The 21,616-nt window shown below is 37.3% G+C and overlaps 1 protein-coding gene across 2 annotated transcripts in view; it reads right to left on the bottom strand.

The window, feature by feature from the left end:
- Positions 1-2,551: 2,551 nt before the first annotated feature.
- The window catches only part of PGGT1B (protein geranylgeranyltransferase type I subunit beta), a 33,722-nt gene continuing 14,657 nt past the window's right edge, over positions 2,552-21,616 (bottom strand). For both annotated transcript variants that reach the window (XM_030467731.1, XM_030467732.1), the window contains 6 exons: positions 16,248-16,399; positions 13,845-13,977; positions 7,484-7,529; positions 5,712-5,896; positions 5,316-5,424; positions 2,552-3,138 (listed from right to left, as the gene is read on the bottom strand). In XM_030467731.1, coding sequence (XP_030323591.1) covers positions 2,954-3,138; positions 5,316-5,424; positions 5,712-5,896; positions 7,484-7,529; positions 13,845-13,977; positions 16,248-16,399 — 810 coding nt within the window. In that variant the 3' untranslated portion in view covers positions 2,552-2,953. The remainder of the gene's footprint in view (positions 3,139-5,315; positions 5,425-5,711; positions 5,897-7,483; positions 7,530-13,844; positions 13,978-16,247; positions 16,400-21,616) is intronic.

The following is a 21,616-nucleotide window of genomic DNA, read 5'->3' as shown; positions in this document are numbered from 1 at the left end:
GTTCAGTGGTGGTAGCAGTTTCCATGGGCTGTTTCCAGAAAGCTATTTATAGCAACTGAGAAGCCACAGAGGGCACGTTATCACCACTCTGCAGAACGCACTCTGTCTTCCCATGTCCAGAGACTTATATATAGCGTCATACACAAAAATACATGAGACCTGTGGCTGTCTTGGAAAGCCTCATCTGACACATCTCTAGTAGAATCCTGTCCCTGGCCCCACCAGAGAGCTGCTTATTTCAGAAGAATGCTGAACAGCCAGCACCACCCAGGGACAGCTGATTAGTATAAAGTTTGAGCATACAGACCAGAGTGCAAATATGCTCAGTCCTTCTAGGACGTCTGATTTCCTCTAAAGTACCTTTGTGCTATTTATAGAAACCCTCCATTCCCATCTATGTACTTTGCACATCAGCACCATGTTAAAACAGTCCCACCAGCAAGAATTCACAAGCTGGTGGCATGGGGGAAAAGAACATACAGTGTTGAAGTATAACCAAAGAACTCTAAAAAAACAGTCCAGGAGGATCTCAAGGTAGGATCAGATGTCCCTAAGTTTTTCCTAGTCAGTCTAACCTGCTGCAAAAGGCCACCCTTGACAAAAGCTCCTTGGACAGCAGGTTCACACAGCTGCCTTTAGGTATGATGTTCCTCCACAATGAGTCTGAAGTTAAAGGAAGCTTTACTGGTATGAGCAATACAAAGTTAGGTCCAAGATTAAAATGTAATTTTGTAAAGTGAGACTATTTTAGGAAGGCATGATCAGAATTTAAACAAGGTTGCTAAATGAAGACTCCTAGACAGTATAAGAGCAAATAAGCATAGCTCTGTGCTTAGGGAAACCTTTAAATTATCCAAAGGCAGCATGCAATTTTAACAGCAGTCCTGAATAATCAGCTCTCAAGGCAGCACGAGCAGCACTCCTTTCCCAAAAGCACGCAGGAAGGGTGATGAACAACAGAATGCTGTGCTTTAATTTCTATTCTGTCATTTTTATGCCAGATTGTCCTTATCCTATAAAAGGATAAGGGGGAATCCTCCTTCCCATAGTGAGGCAGAGCCTCTGTTACATGTGCTGTAGCAAAGCTGACATGAGGAGAGATCTGGAGATCTGCATGAAACCTTCATGAAGGCCCCTGTGCCCTCAGACTGAGCATGCAAGGCTGCTGGTTTAACCAGTGTACAAGGTAGGTCCTTGTCCTCATAGCAGAGCCTGGCTATCATCACTGTTAAAAGTGAACATGGAAGACACCTTCCCTTGCATGCAAGACTGAAAGCATCAAAACATAGGCTTCTTCATGCACAGCTCCCTCCTTCATTTGTGAGTTTAATATAAGTAACTCCGCCTGGCAAGTTGAAAGCTCTTTCCTTACCACAAACATTTCCCCTCCTGCATGTTTTTAAATTCTCAAAGTCAGAGGTTTAAGATTGTTCTCACACAGATCTTACCTTTTTGATGACCTCCTTTTTAGTGAGAGTTGGGACTGCTTCCTTTTTTAAGGTATTGCTCATTCTACAATGACAATGGCCACTTCCAGTCTCATCACATACCTAAGTATCTATCTACAGCTGGACATTTTGAAGGATGTGCAGTTACCCTGCAGTTACCAAACACGCCACATTGCCAGCACCTCAAAAAACAAACCTGTGGGGTGGAGGAGGTTTGCAGTTTTCAGTGGGTTCAGCTTGAGACCCCTTGGTGGCTGTAATTTTGAGCCCTGAGAAGACACTGTGTGGCCAGTTCTTCATCCAGAACATGTAACTGGGTTGCAAAAAAACCCCACCCCATGAAAGCTACATCTCACGAGAAATAAGTTTTTCCTGGTTCCTGAATAAATAGATCATTTATTTTTATTAAATTCAGAAACTAATTAGGTAAATAGAGAGCATGAAAACAGAAGCTTTAAAATGATGGGCTGGAATTGTAAATCTACAATGTAGTCTCATCTAATGACTCAGTAATTTAATGATAATATAAAGATGATGGGACTTCCTCCTCTTTCAGCTAGTGCTTGTCTAAAATTAAGAAAACCTGTTAAGTGGTCTCTTCTCTTATAAGCAAAACAGGAGTTTTTCAGGGCAATCACAGTGTCTAACACCAACCTAAACAGACCAAAACTCTCATTCAACTGATAAATTTCAGCGATATTTCACATTTTACTTGCAGCAGTATGATCTGCTTACCTGGAGGTTTCTATCCTTCTAACATCCTGACGGCATAGCTTCTATCTCCACAGGGGCACCAATACCAGGGGCTCTTTCAAAATGAGGGTGATGGGCTGTGCACAAGGCTTTGACCTTGAGAATCCATTCCCTTAACCTAAGGTAACCCCAAACTCAATGGCTGAGGACTCACTACGAAGGCAAAATGTGTTTGTCTGAGAATAGTATTGTTCCTCAGTGACATTTCATTTTTGATAGTGGCTTCCATGGAGAACTGTCTATTTAACACAGTTTCTTCAGGTTGTCTTTCACTTTGCTGCAGGGCATTAGGATATACTGCAAGGTAGACTTAGTATTGTGCTTCACCATACATATTTCAGATATTTCTCAAATGCACAATTTATTTCTTTTTTTTTTTTTTTCACAGCTGATGATTGTCCCATTTAGAACAAAATACATCCCCACTGAAAATACATCCCCATTGTATGTTTTGACACAGTATGCACAATTTTTAAAAAATAAAAATGACGCTTATATGCCTCAAGGGATTTTTTTTTTGAAGTAAAGCCATTTGAAGAGCCATTTACAGTCAGTGGTGACAAACTTTTGATATAAACAAAATACCTGTATTTCACAATGTAGAATACCTGCTGCAAATAAGTCCCTATCAAAGTGATGCCACCAACACAGATCTGATTGTATGACTCCAGCACTGGAAAGAGCACATTGGTTACACATGGCTTTTAGCCTTGGGCTACAATTATGCTACCAGAACAAAATTCAAGTCTAAATCAGTCATGTAGAGAGGTTTGTGTCATTTTAACACTGTTTGGAGTCCTTGCTTTCCATATCTGATGAAGGTGGTGAAGGCGCTCCGAGGTTCTTGTGCTTACATTCAGGGCTGGATGAACTTCACAAATTCCAGATTCTCCAATTAATGACAAACCGCAGATCCCAAAGTAGGCATGTAAAGCATCTGAAAAAAGGAAAGAAAAGGAAAATTATGTTAGGCTATAACAGTTGAGTGTTCTTGGATTCCAACAACCCTGAATACTTTCAGCTAAGAAAAACAAACAGGTGCTGTATTTCCAAGTTGACTTTTGGAAAAAACAAACAAACAAAAATAATATTCTGTTTTGCACCAGTGTCTGAGTTCTGAGTTCTTGGGACAAACAGAAAAGGAATTTGAGGAGCTGGAAATAATTTTTGTTTACAATGCAATTTATATTTTCCCAAATATGAAAGAGTTATTTTCCTAATTACCTGAGAAACAGCTGACTATTGAAATAGGCAAATTAGCGCCAGCAGATGCCAAAAAATCAATATTTAGAAGCTTTCCCCCTTCCTGAGCAATACCCTAAGGGTAGGAATTCATGAGCTGGCTTGATCAGCCGTAACATATGACTACCACACAAAAGGGATGCTCTTTTCTCCTCTGTCCCACACTGCTGCTGCTGTCTACCTTATACCACCACTACTGCTTGCTATGACACTGTCCATATCCTAAAGCAATAGAAAAAACACAGAAGAAAGTTAAACAAGGAAGGAGAAAATGGACAGTTTTCTGACCTTTTGGTGAATTAAACTGATTTGCAGAAGGTTTTGATACACACCAAAGCCAGTGCAAAAAGGAGAAAGGATGTGCAGTTTATTTGTGGAAGCTGGGAGGAAGAGAAGTGAGCTTGCTTCTTCTGGGCAGCAGCATGCCATTAGACTGGATTATCTGCCCATGAAATCACAGGCTAGAGATGGAAAGAGCTAAATAATCAAGCCCCATTGATTACAAATTTTCAACACTTAGCAAACCTTGAAGGCGTTGTTAAATTCTTATCTGACCAAAATAATCCAACAAAGTATCTGGACAGAGAGACTCTGACAGTTCTCCGATTCAGGAAATACCGTATATTAACCACTGTGGTTAACTTCACTGATACACACTAAAAACCATATAAAACCCCAATTACCTGAATGTGGCTATTTTGTGAATTCAACTACCAAGTTTAACATTGTCCAAATCTGTGCTACCTGAATACTCAACTTTAGTTCTAGCCAAAATATACATATGCAGCCCCTGTACTCTCCAGCTTCAAGCTATAAAATACACTTTTTATTTCAACATCAAAATACAGAGGTGAAAATACTTTGTTTCCTAAGAATTTCACAAATGTGAAGTACAGCAAGGAAAACTTACAACTGCTTGGCTGCCGTCTTAAAACTGTAACAAAGTAAGGCTGCCATAAAAGCAAATCTCACTTAAGTGTAGTAATTGTACTAGTAGTGCATTTTGTGTGATTACTCAACTGTAGTGGTTGTGCACACTCATCAGTCAGGTTACATCTCTTGATCTTTCCCTTGCATAACTTGTAATTTACATGGGCTTCCAATTCTTTTACACTGAGTAGCATTTAAAGGCAACATGCAAGATGCATCAGAGTTGCAATCTTAGCTCCTGGGGCATTCAACAGTACATCTTATAATTTAAAAGTTTATTTAAACCTAGTCACAAGTTATGCACAAGTCTCCAGAAACCCCAAATGGCTTAGGTATGTGTCCTAGAGATATGTTGTGGATTAACCCCAGTAGGCAGCTAAGCACTGCACAGCTGCTCATTCACTTCCCCCCTCAGTGGAACAGGAAAGGAGAAGTGAGAAAATTCACAGGTCAAATCAACTTTCAGGTGCACTAAGTATATATTGCTGTGTGTAACTACAACCTGTACATCATAATAAGTAACTCTGCAAAATTTGACTTCTTATACATCAGCGATTTCTGAATGAGCTTAAATGATTCTTCTACTAAGGAAACAAATGTTTTGAAATATTTTTTTCAACCATTTACACACAGCCGCTGCACACTATTCCCTTTAACCAGAACACTTGAACACATACTGGAAGACTTGTTCCAGCTCTAAACAGAGAGGTGTCTGCAACAGCCTAGATAACAATGCCTCCCTTGCTCTGTGGCTGAAAAAGGAATAATATTCCCTCCCTCTTTCCACTTTAATAATGAAAATTCATTGTATTCAGAAGGCTTTTTTTCCATTTTTCAAGGAGACTGAGGAGAGAACTTTCTTTGTATCTTTCAGGTGTCTCACTGATGGAATGTATTTCTAGCCTAGAATACACTCAACAAGATTTTAATAAGTAAGCTTACCTGGATGGCTATCTGGCCACTTGGCAAATCCACCAACAAGACGATCCTGAGTTGAGAGGATGTAATTTCGGTTTTTCTCAAAATCTGTATATCGAAATACGTTCAAGAGCTGAAAAGAAATTAAACCATTACAGTAATATATGAAATCCTGGTATATTTTTACTACTAAAATGTAGTATCTATTTATGAGATAAGCAGTGATAGCAGAGATAGCATTAATCTGGTAAATCTCCACTTCCTGCATTTTTGCAAGATGAAAGATCTTTACAGCGATCTCTTCATATTTGTGTATTCATGCCAAATACCATGCCAATATCTTTCAATCAAAGAAAAGATAGACTGCTTAAATATATCAAAGCAAGTCAATAACTATCCTGTAGCTTTTCTGTACAGTACCTTCAATGTGGCTCCCACCCAGAACGAGTAGCAGGTATCCACAGGTTTGTTGGGTCGTCCTTGGTAGCCATTCTGCTGTCTCATTATACACCACCTTCTTATTCTGTTCAATTCTTTTTCTGAAAAAACTTCCTCCAGTTTTCCCATCAAACACAGTGATGCAATACCACAAAACGTAGAGCCACCTGTGAAGAAACAGTTGTTATTGTAATGCTTTGAAATCCAGATTTTCACTGAAGCCTGTATGATCTCAGTCAGAACTAGAGTAGTAACAATTACATCAATGGATTTTTAAAGTATGAAAATGTTAATTTTAATTTTTGATTGCAAATAAATAAAACACTTTAGTACAACACGTCAATAGAGGAAAAAAGCCTCAGCCCAACTCTTACACAAATAAAAATGATTTTTTTTTTCTTAAAGCTGGACTGCCCCTCAGTGCTGCCCTACTTATTTACACAACAGTGCACAAATAAGTAGATTGCAATGCACCAGGGAACATTTATTTTTCATTTGTAACTTAAAAAAGAGAGCTATTTTGATGCCAGCAATCCGACTGAAGCAGGGATGCCAAAGGCAGTCTCAGACACAGGGTCACAGAGATTATAAACAGACAGAAGTATCTGATGGCCAGAAAGCAAAAAAGCCAAGAAAAAAAAAAAGGCATGGTTTAGTCTTTTCACATACTATGAAAAAACTGCTGGACTCTCATGGTCACAGTGAACATCTATTACACTCAAAAAAGGGTTTTTTTGTCAAGCAAAATGCACAATAGCATCTGGAACTAGAGGACAAAGTAACTTTCTTTGTCTGCCTATCATGGCCATCACTTTTTAAAGCCTATCAAAATCGACTCTGAGTCTGATATCTGATATAATAAAACTACAGCCTGGGAAAAACCATAAGCAACCTGTTGATACAAGACCTGGTGCCAAAAAATCCATACACCAACTTGGTGACTGAGGAATCTCAGGAACTCAAAGGTTACTTTCATTCTAATGCTGAAATGCAGTAGGAGAGGGATGCTGTTATCACTAGTGTTCAACAGTAACTTTTTAAAATAATTTTTTCACACATAAGGGTATAATTTAAGTTTTTCAACTTTATATAACTTGCAGGAAGAAAACAGATGGAAACTTATCAAATCTCAATAATAAGGATAAAACTAGCAAGTATTTAGTGTCAATCAATATTTAATATCAATCACAAAGTCAGCATAAGCAGACCACTACACTTCTTGGAAGAGAAACATTTTGTTTAAAAATACCAGTTTCTTGGAAATTCCCATCACAACTATTGACTGTTTACAAATATTAACTGCTGCTTTAGGATTTAAGCCCTCAGTGGGTGGTGCAATCTAACAGAGGAAATGTTTCTAGACTTCCCTAACAGCTGCTGAAATTGGAGATGATCAGGTGCACTGCACAAAATCTCTTAAAGAGAAATCCACAGAGTAGCAATGGTACACGTGGAAAAAGTTTGGTCTGCAGCAAGGGACAAGAAATAAAGCCAAAACCTTTCATCAAAACATTAATGAGGTGAGATTAATGATATCAGTATATTAAGTAAGAGCCCATTTGGTCTGATATTATCAAAGCTGGAAATAAGGGAAAAAGACAGATGATATTCTGAGGAATGTTTTGGATTTGCTTCTCCTCATCCCAGTTCCTTAAAATCAGAAAAGAAGGAAAAACATGACTCACTCAGCACCTCTTAACAGCATTTCCAATCCCAGTCTTAAAGTATGGCATAGAACATATTAACATTCTTACCATGAGATTCCAGACCAGCTCCCTGTGCCAGGCCATTATCGTAGGACTGAAGAAAAAAACCCCACAACTTAGTTACTGTAGAACCACATCACTTTTATAGACATTGCAGTTTCTCAGTTTACTAGCAAAACTATCACAGGCCACAATCACCATTTAACCTGATTAAATTCTGAACTTATGCCCCAAAAATCATAAACACTAAATAGGAAATCCTTGCTTGAATGCAAGCAGCTTTTACATTTTCAAAGTTAGTTTTCATTGTGATGTATGTTAGAAGTCTGAAAATAGGTAAATAAGTCTTTTGCCAAGAAGGAAAAGCATGTGATTCAGATAGTTATTAAAAAATAAAAAGGAAAATACCGTTTTTGTCTTTATTACAAGAAAAATCGATACACAATTCCAAACAAAATTAAATGGATAAACTAAATCTGTTGCTAGCCCAAAAGCTGGTTAAGATTGAAAAAATCAAAATTTTTCAAGATGCAAGATTATACTCTGTGTATAATACTAAAGTACAAGAAATGTGTTAGATTAAGAAGCAAAAACATCGGCTCTAAAAAAACGGAAGATGAGGTATGTGGGAGGAGCACACCAGAAGCAACAACACAATAAAGCATATTAATGAACTAAACATCACTGCTAAATAATACTTTAACAATGCTGAAAAATCACTGAAGTGAAAGAAACAGGAGAAACCTAGAAATAGGAGAAGCCTGAGTCTGTTGAAGTACCAAGAATATTATGGTAATGGACTGTAATGAGCAACCTAGGAGCAGATGATATTGTTTACGTAGGAATAACAATCGTTCTTCCTTAAAAAAAATCCTTAAATTATTTTGCATTAGAGGAAACAAGCAACACAGTAAGTAATTTATAAAATGGAAAATGCTCGTTTTACAAGAGTTAATAGAGTAATTTAAAAATTATTGCTGGGCTAATATCAAACTTTTCAATTGAAACAAAAATTAAGTTTAACTTTTGAAGTTAAATTACACACGTCCTACATCTTCTATATTCACTGCTCTTTCAATCGATCCAAAACCTGAGCACTGTTACAAAGCAATTTTAACTCTCCACCCCTCCATCTCCATCCCCATGCTCCAGGTGCTGAATTTCTTACATTTTCTCAAAACACATGTAACAGTGGCTAGTTGATACAGGACACCTTGACAGACCAGTAATGGCTCTCATAGTCCTAACCAAGAACAGCTACAGGAAAGAATAGCATGTATTTAATAATGACCTAGGGATTATTTTGTAGATCTGGTCTTAAAGTTGACACTGAAAAGAAAAAAGAAAACAAAAAGCATACAGAAGCTACATTAAAACTATATTCCTTTGTTTTTGAGTCATTACTGTAAGATGAAACAACTAAAAAGAATAACATGTGATATGTACACTTCAAGCTGCAGAATGATCTTCTGAAGTTTGACTAGTCAGTTTTAAGTAAACCTTATGAACACCTGAATGTTAAAACACTGTTAACTGCTCATACTGCCTTTTAAGTATGCAATGCAAATGTGCTACCACAGCCCACAGACCCATTAATTGCTAAGAAAAAGCAAGTTGATTAGCAAAGCTATGCTGGCAGAGCTAATTAATTCTAGAAAGAGTAATTCTTAGAGGAGGTGGTTTGCTTTATGTATGCATAAGGGCAGAAACAGTTAAAAGTACATCCCAGACAGTGATGGGCTGAGAATCAGCTTGAAATTTTAATAGATAACCATTAACTGGTGCCTGTTTACTTGCAGACAGCAGCTACTCTTTGGGGACTTGTGTGCAACAGAGAATTAGAGAATTATTTTAATTTCTTTGTCCTTTTGAAAAGACCCAGGAAAGTTTATGCAAGAGGCTCTAGATTACTGCAACATGAATACTGCATAAGTAAACTCTACCTTCAGGGGTAAATCCTGTTGGTTATAAGCTCTGCTTCACAGTGTAAAAGTTTCACAACCAGCTTAATTATATCAACAGATTCATATACCTGCATTTCAGGAGGACTCTACTGTATCAGAAGCTGATGTTTCACTTAAAGCTTCTTAAGATATCTCTAGTTAAAAAACTAATCTGTGCTAAAACAAGCAATGTTGCAAGAAGCAGTAGTTTAGATGTGGAAACAATTAAAAATTCCATCATCTCAGTGTCTGTCACTCTTTGATTAATGCTATAACTAACTTGAATGTGGAAGCCAAAAATCAGAATGGTGATAAAAACTGTGTGACTGGAATCTGATTATTTTATTGTCAACAAAACTGATCCAGAATTATTTTTGTCATCGGTATTGTACGAACACTTCCTAGTCAAGTGATAACAAGAGGGCTGTCTGTTCCGTAAGAAGATTAAATTCTGTTGAACATAGTTACTTTACAGAATAAAGCAACACCATTGCTTTATGTTACAACCCTCTGCTGTTCCTGACATGCCAAGCTACACAAGGCCCACCCCCTCCTTTAGCTGTATTGAATTACATGTCACAATTCTAACACTGCATCACTAAATAAATTCCAAAGCCAAAATATCCAGAAGCTTTTTACACAGATCATTGTGTTTAACCTGTCATGTTACTTTCCATTTGAATTAGTTGAATTTCACATGTACGCCAATTTGAGTACCTGCAAAAAACCATGGTAAATATCACTTGCTTCATCTGTGTGCAAATGATGACATATTGCAGTAAAACAAAACCACGACTTTGTCACAGCAGTTTACTGCTAAGCACTGCAATTTAAAGAAAAAATATAATGAATGGAAGCACCAGAATGAGGTAATATTGTAACTAAACAGGAATAAGCATTTGCAAAAGTCTATAGCACTATTCAATGTATAGTTAGTCCCAAAGGGAATAATGAATGAAACAATATCCAACAGAATTTACTTTGAATTGTAATACATGTGTAGGTTATTTTTAGTGCCATTGTCAAAATCTTAACACAAGAAATCAACATTCTTGGATATGACATTTCACACTCGTATTCATTTAAGAAATAACTTGTTCATCAGACAGTTAACTGAATTGAAATACACATTTAAGGAAGGGCATGGAAAGAGACAAAAGGAAGGAACAAGAGGAGGGTAGATTTAGATTGGAAGTTATGAAGAAGCTCTTCACCATGAGGGTGGTGAGACACTGGAAGAGGTTGCCCAGAGATGTGGTGAAAGCCCAATCCCTGGAAGTTTTTAAGGCCAGGCTGGAGAGGGCTCTGAGCAACCTGATCTGCTGGGAGGTGTCCCTGCCCATGGCAGGGGGGTTGGAACTTCATGATCTTACAGGTCCCTTCCAACCCTGAAAATTCTGTGATTCTATGACTTTGTGCATTTGCCTAGACCTGCAAAGCATTTTGCATCCAAGTTAATGCAACGAAATACTGGTCTGACCAAACAGTGCACACCCTGAAAACCCAGGCAAAGCTAGTGTGCATGGGCACACCAACTCTGCAGTGGATTAACAGTATAGGAATGCTTTAAAAATAAAATTCCTACTGAAATTCCTACAGTGTAAAGTCAATCTGTCACTTGACAGCAAACCTGACCAAAAAATATCCAATCTCATTACACATTACCATATGCTAAAATGACTGCTGGTTGAAGGATCTCCAAGTTAAGCCCTTAGCTAGCCAGGAACAGACAAAGTATTTGTGATAAGCCACAGAGTCTTCTACACTTCGACCATGCCCAGACCTCAGCTGTACTTCACTGGTCACCTGAAGTATCAATAAAGCCCTTCCAAGAGTTTTTTTTCTATTCTTTTCTATTTCATTATTCCTTTTTAAAGTACTGTCAGTTTTCCCAATAAGTACACAAGAATTGGAATTTGCAGGTAAAAGGATTAATGCAAAGGCTCTACAAGCAAACTATTAACTGAGTTCAAGATCACCGTGGACAGTAAATCTCCAGTACCATTTCAAAGCTCCAAGATTTAAAAAATTCTCCACTTGTCTGCTGTACCCATGGCCTCAAATAATGCTAACTCTAGTTCTTGTCTCAAAAATAATTGTTCCTTGCTCACTTCATCTTTTCAGTGCTACTTAATACTTTACATACCTCTGCTACGCCCCACTCGATCATCTCAAATTACAGGATGAAGAGTCCTAGTATATTAAATGATGCTCCTTTTACACAACTTGGTTTCTGTCTGACAATTCAACTCAAGTTCCTGTGTACCCTTCCTAGTTCCACCACATCCTTTCTGACCAAAACTGCAGTCAGGTGTACAAAATGCTTACAGTTGATGTGATGTATAGAACAACATGATAAGGATTTTGTTCTTTGGTTTTATTCTCTTTTTAACATCTAATTCTCCTGTTGCATCTCTGGTTAGGTATCTGATTAAAGTCTAATCTCAAAGAACAGAAAGTTCCAGCAAGTATTAGAGGAAGAAAAACCTTCCTGACCTATCTAGTGAAAAGCAAGGATCCTGACTTAGCTGCTGTCTCAGACTGTGAAAGGAGAATGGATAAATCAGTGTCCCTGGATGAAACCCACCCAGAGGATTCAGCAGGGATATTCTCACTCTGGAAACCCATGCTAACTAAGGTGGGCTATTAACTACTGGGGTACATGGGCTACTATGCCACTCAGGAAAAGAAAATTCTGGGATGGTGAGAAAGAAAAAGATCAGAGCAGACTGGGAAAGAACAAACATGAAAACAGAGGGGGGAAGTGGATAAAAAGGTGCTAGTAGAGTATAAACAGACTGCCAGTCCAAACACTTGTGCACTGAGCTCTGCCTTCAATCACCCCAGTCAGTCCAAGACTTATTAAATACTATTTATAACAAAATGTGCTACCTATTCTGAGTATGTATGTGAATGCTAGCAAACTTTAGACCCAAAGACAGGAGGTCTGAGTACCAGGAACTGGAGTGGAACCATGAATTTCAGGCGCTTTCAGGGTGACCTGTAAGAAGTAGGGGAGACATGAGCTCCAGGAGACAGCTGTTGGATGGACAATCAGCACCATGCACAGCATCAAGACCTTCTCTTTTTTTCCATTTCACCACTTGCTGGGGTGGTGAAAGCTGGGAGACAACCCATCCAGAACATCTGAACTCCAGCTGCGACAGGGATATGTGGAATGCTGTAAATCCATATTCAGAAATAAAAATGGGAGTAGAAGAACAGGTGGGGAGGAGGCAGGTGTTTGCCAAGAAGGCTGATGGCTGTGCATCAGTCTGCTTATGGAAGGTGGTGAGTGACTGATTGCCTCTGTTTTACTTGGTTTCTTCCCCTTTTCTTCACTAACTGTCTTTACCTTGATTCACAAGTTTACCTTGATTCACCCTGTCCTGCTGAGGGGTGTTGGGGAGAGTAAATGGAGTTGGAACATATTTAAAAGGCATTAAAAGCCACGTATGTGTGATAGTATAAAGTTTTGACCATATTCTCAATTCCAGTATGCAGACTAATGTCATAAATGCACAACATATGAATTAGTTTGATTTTAATTTTTTTTTCAAAAGAACACACCAAGAAAACTATATTCCTAACCAGTCTAGGGCAGAGCACCAGAGAGCTTCTTATGATGTACAGAAAGAAATGCTTATACATTTAACTACCTTAAAAAAACAAAATATCAAAACCAGTTTGTTCTGAAACAGGAGATTAAGTCTTTCATTGGTCACTTAAATTTTACAATCTTACTACTGGTAGCAACTACTAACCCTACTACAAAAGAAGTTGTATGTCATCAGAAATTTGGCTCTTTATTTCTGGACCAGAGCAGTTCACTATGCATAGTTACTGACCTTTGGGGAACTGTAGTTTTCAAGCTCCCAGTTTCTTTGAAAAACACTTCTTTTAATCTTGGAAAATGAAACTCAAACTAATGAAAACGTCACAAAAAATACCCAAGAACTCTTTTGCTGCAACCAAATAAGATAACAGATTGCACATACCAAGCAAAAGTGTGTATACTAGTATCTTCCTTAATTGCAAATAAGATTGAACTGATGTCAATTTTTTCCTTTAAATCTGTATATTGTATAAAAAGCAAGACTATAGCTCACTGAAAAGTAAGAAATTTATTGATGACGTGCTTTGTTTACACACCTCTAAGTTACAAGAACATCAGGCCTCAGTCTTCAAAAATCTGCCTTCCATTTTAAATTGAGTTTTAAAAAAAAAAGGAACATATTTAGAGTTAACAAACATCAAATTATCTTGCAAGTATACATATACAATGAAAACAGAAATGCAAAAAACCAATGTACTTTTAAATTTTTCAGCTCACTGAAGTAGGAAGAGAAAACAAAGAAATCACCAAAATATTTCAATTTGGATGGAAGGATGATTATTATTCTAGTTAAGAAGTGAAGCCAGTAACTTTAAAATATAGCAATAAATAACATACTGTGAATACTCACCATACTTCTTCTAATGTAGTTTATTGCTTTTTTCATATCCATTCCTGACCAGTTATCAAGCATGTAGCAGATGCAGGAAGCACAGTACACAAACCTCATATCATTTTCACTTCCTTCCAGCACTGCACAGAAACTGAAAGAAAGGATTCTGCCATTATAGACTTCATAGTCTACTATATCAACAAACAAAAAAAGCAGCTCAAGGAATTGCATAATTTCTCCTTTAAAAATTAGTTACTTCTATTTACAGTATTCACATAAATATAACCCAAAGCTATGCTACGTTTTCTTTTTAGGAGATATGATTCTAACTAATTTCAAATTAATAGAACTACTAAAATTTAAGGGCCTGGGTGACTTTATTTCTAGCAATGTAATGACATTGGTCTTTATTTATTCATAGACATTAATACCTACAGTCTTACCACATCATAAAATGATGTATGAGCTACCATTTTAACATTTACTATTTGGAGCAAAATTCTTTGCCTTACTAGAAACCTTAAAAGGTCATGAGGCTTTCTTTCCTCACTGCAACTTCAGTATCAGCTTCCCAAATAGGCATAAATTCAACTGTCACTACCACCATTTCTAAAACAAATGGTAAAAGTTACTTTGAGTTCAGCTTATGATTTCTTTGATTTCTATGGCTATGATCTTTTCAAACTCTAAAAACATTTTAAAGTTGTTGTACCTGGGTTATCTAGGTACAATCCCTGTGCTCTCTCAAAGACCCTTACAATGAAAATGGATGCTGTGATTCTGCTGCCTGACAAACCTTCATTTGGTTTGAAGAGCTAGTTATTGTATTTTGATGAAGTATTTTGGTGACTTAACCATTTGCACCACAACTGGCTATTTTTACCAGCCTCCTGACAAATCTCTTCTAGGGGAAAAAAAAAAAAAAAAAAAAAAGGAAAGGAAAAAAAGGAAAGAAAACAAAAAGGAGAAAGAAAAAAAGGAAAGAAAGAAAGAAAGAAAAAAGACATTTCTGACTTTAAAGGCAGTCTTTTATGCATGACTATCACTACTAAAACACTCCCTCTTTCACCTTGCAATTCAAGTTTATACTGCATCACTGCATCATCTTTTGCACAGGGAAGCAATGTAGTACTGTGAGATACTGTCCCCTCTCCTAACCCTAATAGTGCCGTGCTGCTCTCTGAAGCTCACATAGGGATGAATTCCATTGGTCTCTGGGTATGGCACAGGACATTCTGGGAAACTAGGACACTTTTTAACACATGCTAATATTGTGGCCTATAATTTTGCCCTATTCACAGGTCACAATCTGATACCCAGATACTTCAGATCACTTTCAGCCAAGGTAATGCACAAATCAGAATACACACATTTATTCATAATGTCATAGTATAAAAAGAGAATTTTATTTTTTTACACCTGTTCCTTATTAATTACGACTAGTATATTTAAACTAGGGTAAGAAGATCTAACAAGACGGCCTTCACACATATCCTCACCCTATGGGAGCAGTAAGAGCAGTTTTCACAGGTATGAAAATGTTTCCCACACTAGACATCAACTCCTGCCAAGGAAAACATTCTGTACCAGCACAAAGCTCTCTCCCTTCCCTGCAAGGGCTAGCTGTCTCTCTTCAGCAGGGAATATAAAACACAGGATCATGTATAGGATTTACCAGTCTGTACATAAAAGCCACACACAATACAAAGATGCAGAAGAGGCTAACTGCATGTAGCTTATTATTGTAATCAGGAAAGATGAAAAGTAACCACTTCAAGATGCTAATGGGTTATAAGGAGCCACTCCTTCCTTTCGGATATACTTAAAAAAAATAAAATGGTCTGACATACACTAGAAATGCTTGAAACAACGTAACAGGCACCTCCATAAATACAGGTGTATGTATCTACACATTATGTATCTGTACATTAGACTTGTCCCATTAAGGTCAGTTTGCTGTTCTAAGTAACAAAGCAGTACACAATACAGTTCATATTCACCACTTATATATCCTGAACATCTGAGTTTTCTGTTAACTTTTTCATTCTAGAAACACATGCAAAACTTCATATTTATAGTTTCACTTACAGAAGATGTCTAGGTGACAGCCATTTGGCCAAAACAGCACATAAACCAACCCATTAACTTTCCTGTAATAAGTATGTACTAGCAAATATCTAAGCAGCACTAGCAAAGTTCTAAGCAAATATCATCACTCTCCAATGAAAAATCAAATCTCTACACAAAGTGCTCTTTGGTCTTGTTAACAGGCATGTGTATTATGACTGATTATCCACTGAAGCATTTCCTAACAGAAATAACGGATTATAAAGTTACTTTCATAAGATCATGTTTCCAGTGTTTCATTCCACATTATCCATTAACCTTCCAGAGAACTGAAAAATATAAAATATCTTTTACCTTCCATCCTCCAGCTGTAGAGCTCTCAGTCCTGCCAGTAGGGCATCTTTATCCACTCGACTTAAATCATCTCCAAGAATAACCAGACATGACAGACCTGTGTAGGTCATCGCTATGTGCCCACTGTCATAGGGATGAAATACACCTGAACCCTAGAAAAAGGAGGGAGGAAAAAAAAATACTGAAACATCAGAACACCTTTTATTATGATCAAACTTCAAACTTTCATTAAAAAAAAAAAAAGTTTGAAAAATTACTTTCCTACACTCATTATAGTTAAACTAAAGGCACTATATTTCTCCTAAGTGAGGCTACCCTGACACACCACTGGGCACTAGCTTCCTGGCAGCTGGAAAAGGATTGTTAAACAGCCAAACCTCTGGCAGTCCCTTCAACAAAGATTGTACAGTCTTATGATCTACAAGTAGAAAGCAGTGTGAAGGATTAGTAGTAACCTCTGTCAACTGAGGCAATACCAAATTAGCTCCTAATGGATACTAGGGATGGTTCAGTTTGGAGCAACTGGAAGGACAGCTATTTTAAACAGCATAAAAACTATTTAAATACTGAATTGTAGAAACAAGCAAGTTTTTTAGTTGCAGTAGATTAGCATTATTGCCTAATCAGTTGCATTTCTATTTTTCATTTCATCATAAAAAACATGTAAAAAGCAATATAAAACCAAATTTAAGACTGTTATGTGTAACTGGCATTTTTCAGGCAATTCACATTTATTTCCAAAGCTAAAAACCTTTGCTTTTAATAAAAAATAAATTAAAAAAAAAAAAAAGTAATAAAAACACTTAGTACCCACTAGACAGCAAAGGACTGTTCTCATAGTACGGAACCAAACACAGTTGGGCAATGGAGGCATAAAACAAGGTGACAGTAGCTGTGAAAAATCTAGCTGTGCTTCAGAGAAGGGGAACAGGGGAGTGAGCACTAAGAGCTGTGCCTCCCATTTCCATCCCTGGACTCTGCTGAGAAGGGAGCACAAATGGAGCACAGCTGCAACCTGTGAGCTGCCAGTCTCCTGCTCTGAACATCCCCCAGCCACACACACAGAATCACAGAACAGCACAGCAGGGACCTCTGCAAGTCATGTGGCCCAAGCCCCTGCTCAAGCAGGGCCACTAGAGCCAGGTGACCAGGAACATGAACAGATAACTTTTAAATCCCTGCAAGGATGGAGAGCCCACAACCTCCCTCAGAAACCTGTGCCACTGAGTTTCCTGATGTTCAGAGGGAACCTTTGTGCCCATTGTCTCTGGACCTGCCACTGGAAAAGAGCCTGGGTCCATCCTCCTTGCAGGTATCTGCATCCAGTGATGAGATGCCTCCAAGCCTTCTCTTCTGCACACCAAACATTCATAGGTCTCTCAGTTTTGCCTTGAATGAGGTGCACCAGTCCCAAACCAAACTTCTCCATGCCAAAATCCAGACATACAGGCTGACAGAAATTTGCCATGACAAAGAGAAGTATTCAGTGTAATGTAACTGAATAATTTAAGGAAAATAATTTAAGGAATTTAATAATTAATAAAAAATTATTAAATTAATTAATAAAATAATAAATAATAATAAAAAAGGAGTTTCTGAACATCTATTTAATTGAAGTTAAACTGGAATGAGAACACTTAATCTCCTCCTGCTTGGAATATCCTGGAGCAGGGGAAGTGTAGAAGATGCCTTTGCTCATTTCACACAAATACAGAAAATGCCAGAGCATGCAAATCAGTGTTAGCCATTCCCCAGTGCTGCTTCAGTTCAGATCAATACTGATACCAGGAATCACAGTATTGTAGTGAACTAATTAAACTTTACATTTGCAAATAATATTTCCAGAGGAAGATAACACTGACCAAGCAAGGAAGGCTTATTCTAAGGATATTCAGACTTGCTTTTTAAAACAGTATATATAAAAACTCTCCCCAAATGTTCTACCTACTGCAGACGTTTGTGGATAGTCAGGAAATTTTCTAAGACGTCTATAGTTCTCAAACAACATTCACCTCCAAGCGACAATCTTTCACACAGCGTCTACCTAAAGTAACTGAAAACTCCTGCTTCATGAGATTACTTTTTAAAATTGTATTTTCCATACACTTGCTAATTCCACGTTGCCTGGAAAAGTTTGGTAGTCTACAGACATATTTAACTCATGGGATCATATTCTTTATTGAATTCTGTAATTGAGTATCTCTGTTGTACTATTACTCACTGCAGTAAAAACAGGCTGCAGATGAGGTGTTATATCCACATATACTGTATACTCATGAAGCTAAATAATGCCATCCTACCCAAAGACATTGTATTAATGATTACAGTACTTGGACAATGTACAATTTCTACCTATACTCCTACGGTCACATTTCAAAACACAGCAGTAGTACACTGCTTTTCCAAATATAGGGTTTAAGCAACACTAAAGCTATATAAAACTTCGCAAGTCTGGTAGTTTTATGACACAGTACAAACTATAGGCATATCAAGCAAACAGTGTCTGTTTCCTGTACATGCAATCATAAACTTCACAACTAACTAGTACTGTCATCTGCTTCTGTCCTTGAGCAGAACTTGTTTGAAACAAGTATTTATGTACAAGTAATGCAGAAAAGACTGTTAAGATATAAGAAGTATCAGTATGTGTGCAATCAGGGAGATGATCTCAGCATTCAAAAGCAAATGCTCATAGGTGACACAACCACTTTTACTGCTAAGTTTTCCCTTATCACAGGACTATCATGTGGCAAGTAATTAAATTTTTTGTGTGACAAGTTGGTACACGGGTGCGTATCTTGATATGTAATTGCTAAAAAATGCCAGTGGAAACGACACGGCATCCAACATATTAAATGCAGTCAATGTTTCAAAAACATAGGTTTAGGGGTAAAATCCCAACAACTATGGTCAATATTTCCATAAAATTAAAATTTTAAGTCTACTGGAATTCACTTTATCTTCTATGTTCCATGTAGTTATTTGAAGCTCACTGTGATTACCAAATTTTGTGTTGTACCTTCACAGACCAATATATACTTCACACACCAACGCAACAAAACAACTGAACTCAAGTAACAGGATGCCCTTGACAGGACAATCAGAATAATCAGACATTTAATCAGTTAAAAAACAAACAAACAAAAACCCCATAACAACCAAACAGTACATCTTACATAAAATTGCAACTTCATAAAATCTTAGAAACTCACTGACAATTTAATATCACAAGGAAAGACTGGAATTTCTTCTCTAAAACAAAAGATTACAGTAAAACTCAAAGGTCTCATGAGACAACTGCAAATACACATAAAATTTGCATGGCCATGAAGAAATGTTGCTAGACTGCTATGAAGGACAAAATAATACAGACATAGTGTCAAAACTTATCCCAAATTTGTCAAAGACATTATAGTTAAAGCACCTGATTTTTTAAATTTTTTTTTTCATCTTCAGGGTTGGTAAAAAAGGAGCTCCTTTTTTGTTTTGCATTATGAACCAAGCATGCTTTCAGTGAAACAAAACTACTTTTGCCTCAGAGACACTGCAGACCAAAGCAACAGCAGCACCAAAACAAACTGTCAGCCTAAGCACAAAAAAACCTCACTGCTTCAGCTACCTCAGAGTGAACTTCATAGGCCAAGGACACAGGGATCAACAGAATGAAGTTATTTTCAGAACTGCAGAAGTTACATCTCAAAAATCAGCAACAAGGAAGCTGCTAAAACTGTAGGTGGATTGTTAAATACTTAAACTAAACAACCAAAAGAAATACACTTAATCCAGTATGGTTATGTCTCCATGAAGGAATAATGCAACAGGAGTGAGTCTGGAGGGCAGGCAGAACATTAGGTGCTGCAATACCACTCCCCACTGTATCTCCATTTCACAATTCATGTCAGCTGCAGTCTGGCTCCTGAGCCTTCCTTAAAAAAATTAACACTTAGAGACACAAGGTGAAGGGAAGCTTTCCAACATTACATCTGTTTCACTGATGTGACAATGTTCCCTATCACATTACCCTGAACAGCTAATTCCACATAACTCATGGTAACCAACAGTTTCTAGTGATCACTGCAGAGAGAGCCATCAAACTTGCTGTGCTGCAAGAGGATGTACAAAAACTCTCCAAACAATGCTATTAAACACACTCCTACACAGGCAGAGTTCCACTTTCAAAAAGCTTTCTTCTCATACCTGGCATCAGTATTACAAGCATGGACTGTTTCAGACAGGAGATAACACAACATTATGTCAGGATCACAAAACACCATTTTTTCCAAAGTGTATTGCAAAAAAGTTACAGTCATTGGCTTTCAATCTAACCCCTAAACTGATTCAAATCACTTCAAAGAGATTGAAATGACTAGGCCTATACAAAACTCTAGGGAGACTGCTCACTACTAAATCAAAAAGCTAATTTTAACTAAATTAACACCATATTAGAGAGACTGCAGAACCTGGAGCTGTTTCAGGAAATAACTGTTAGCAAATTTTAAATTATTTGTGTTTAAACACAGTGATAGCAGTGGCACTATTAGCCAGTTAATACTGTTAGGGTTTTCCACCTGTGTTGGTCAAGTGGATATCATTTTACGTAACTTTCACGACAGTCCCGAAGAGCTGCACTACCAAGACAGAAAAAACTCAAAAAAACTAAAAAAAACCCAAAAAGCAAAAAACCAAAAACAAAAAACCACAAAAAACCAAAAACACCAAACCAAAAAACAAATAAGCCATCTTGGAAACATTTGGTAAAGCTACAAATTCTAACACACTCCTTGCTTTTTTCTATTATTTTCAAGTGCGCCTAGCGACAGAAGACATTTGGCTACCTCCAGTACAGCAATTTCTCAGAGTTCAAGAATGAAAACGCTGTAGTGGCACTTAATAAATAGTAACTGCCAATGCAAACCCAAAATTCTTACATGATTTTACAGAAGTTCTTCATCAAGATACAGATTTAATAGAACATCTGAAAATAGAGAAAAATTAAATGACCTTGACCAGAATTAAGTCATTGCAGTGGATTTCCAAGCCTTTCTTTTCTGAGTTATTTCAAAACAACATAAGACAACAGCGATGGAAATACTTTAAACCTTTGTATGCTAGTAAATCAAGCAGATTTGATCCCTCTAACACAGACGCAGTTCACAAAGTATTGCAATGCTTGAATAAAAAGCATATTCATTTGGAAACACCTTTTTTGAGATAATGACCTTGTAGCTAATTTACACGTTATGTGAGTCTACTCTGACAACTGGCTAATACATTATGAGATGCTGAACGGGACGCAGGGCAACATAGTTCCTTAAAAGAGAGCTTTTAAGTATGAAACATGAAGTTTAGAGAAATTAAAACAAAAGAAC

Source organism: Calypte anna, chromosome Z (genome assembly GCF_003957555.1).
Source record: "Calypte anna isolate BGI_N300 chromosome Z, bCalAnn1_v1.p, whole genome shotgun sequence".
Classification (NCBI taxonomy): domain Eukaryota; kingdom Metazoa; phylum Chordata; class Aves; order Apodiformes; family Trochilidae; genus Calypte; species Calypte anna.
This window is presented reverse-complemented; position numbering and strand designations above follow the sequence as displayed.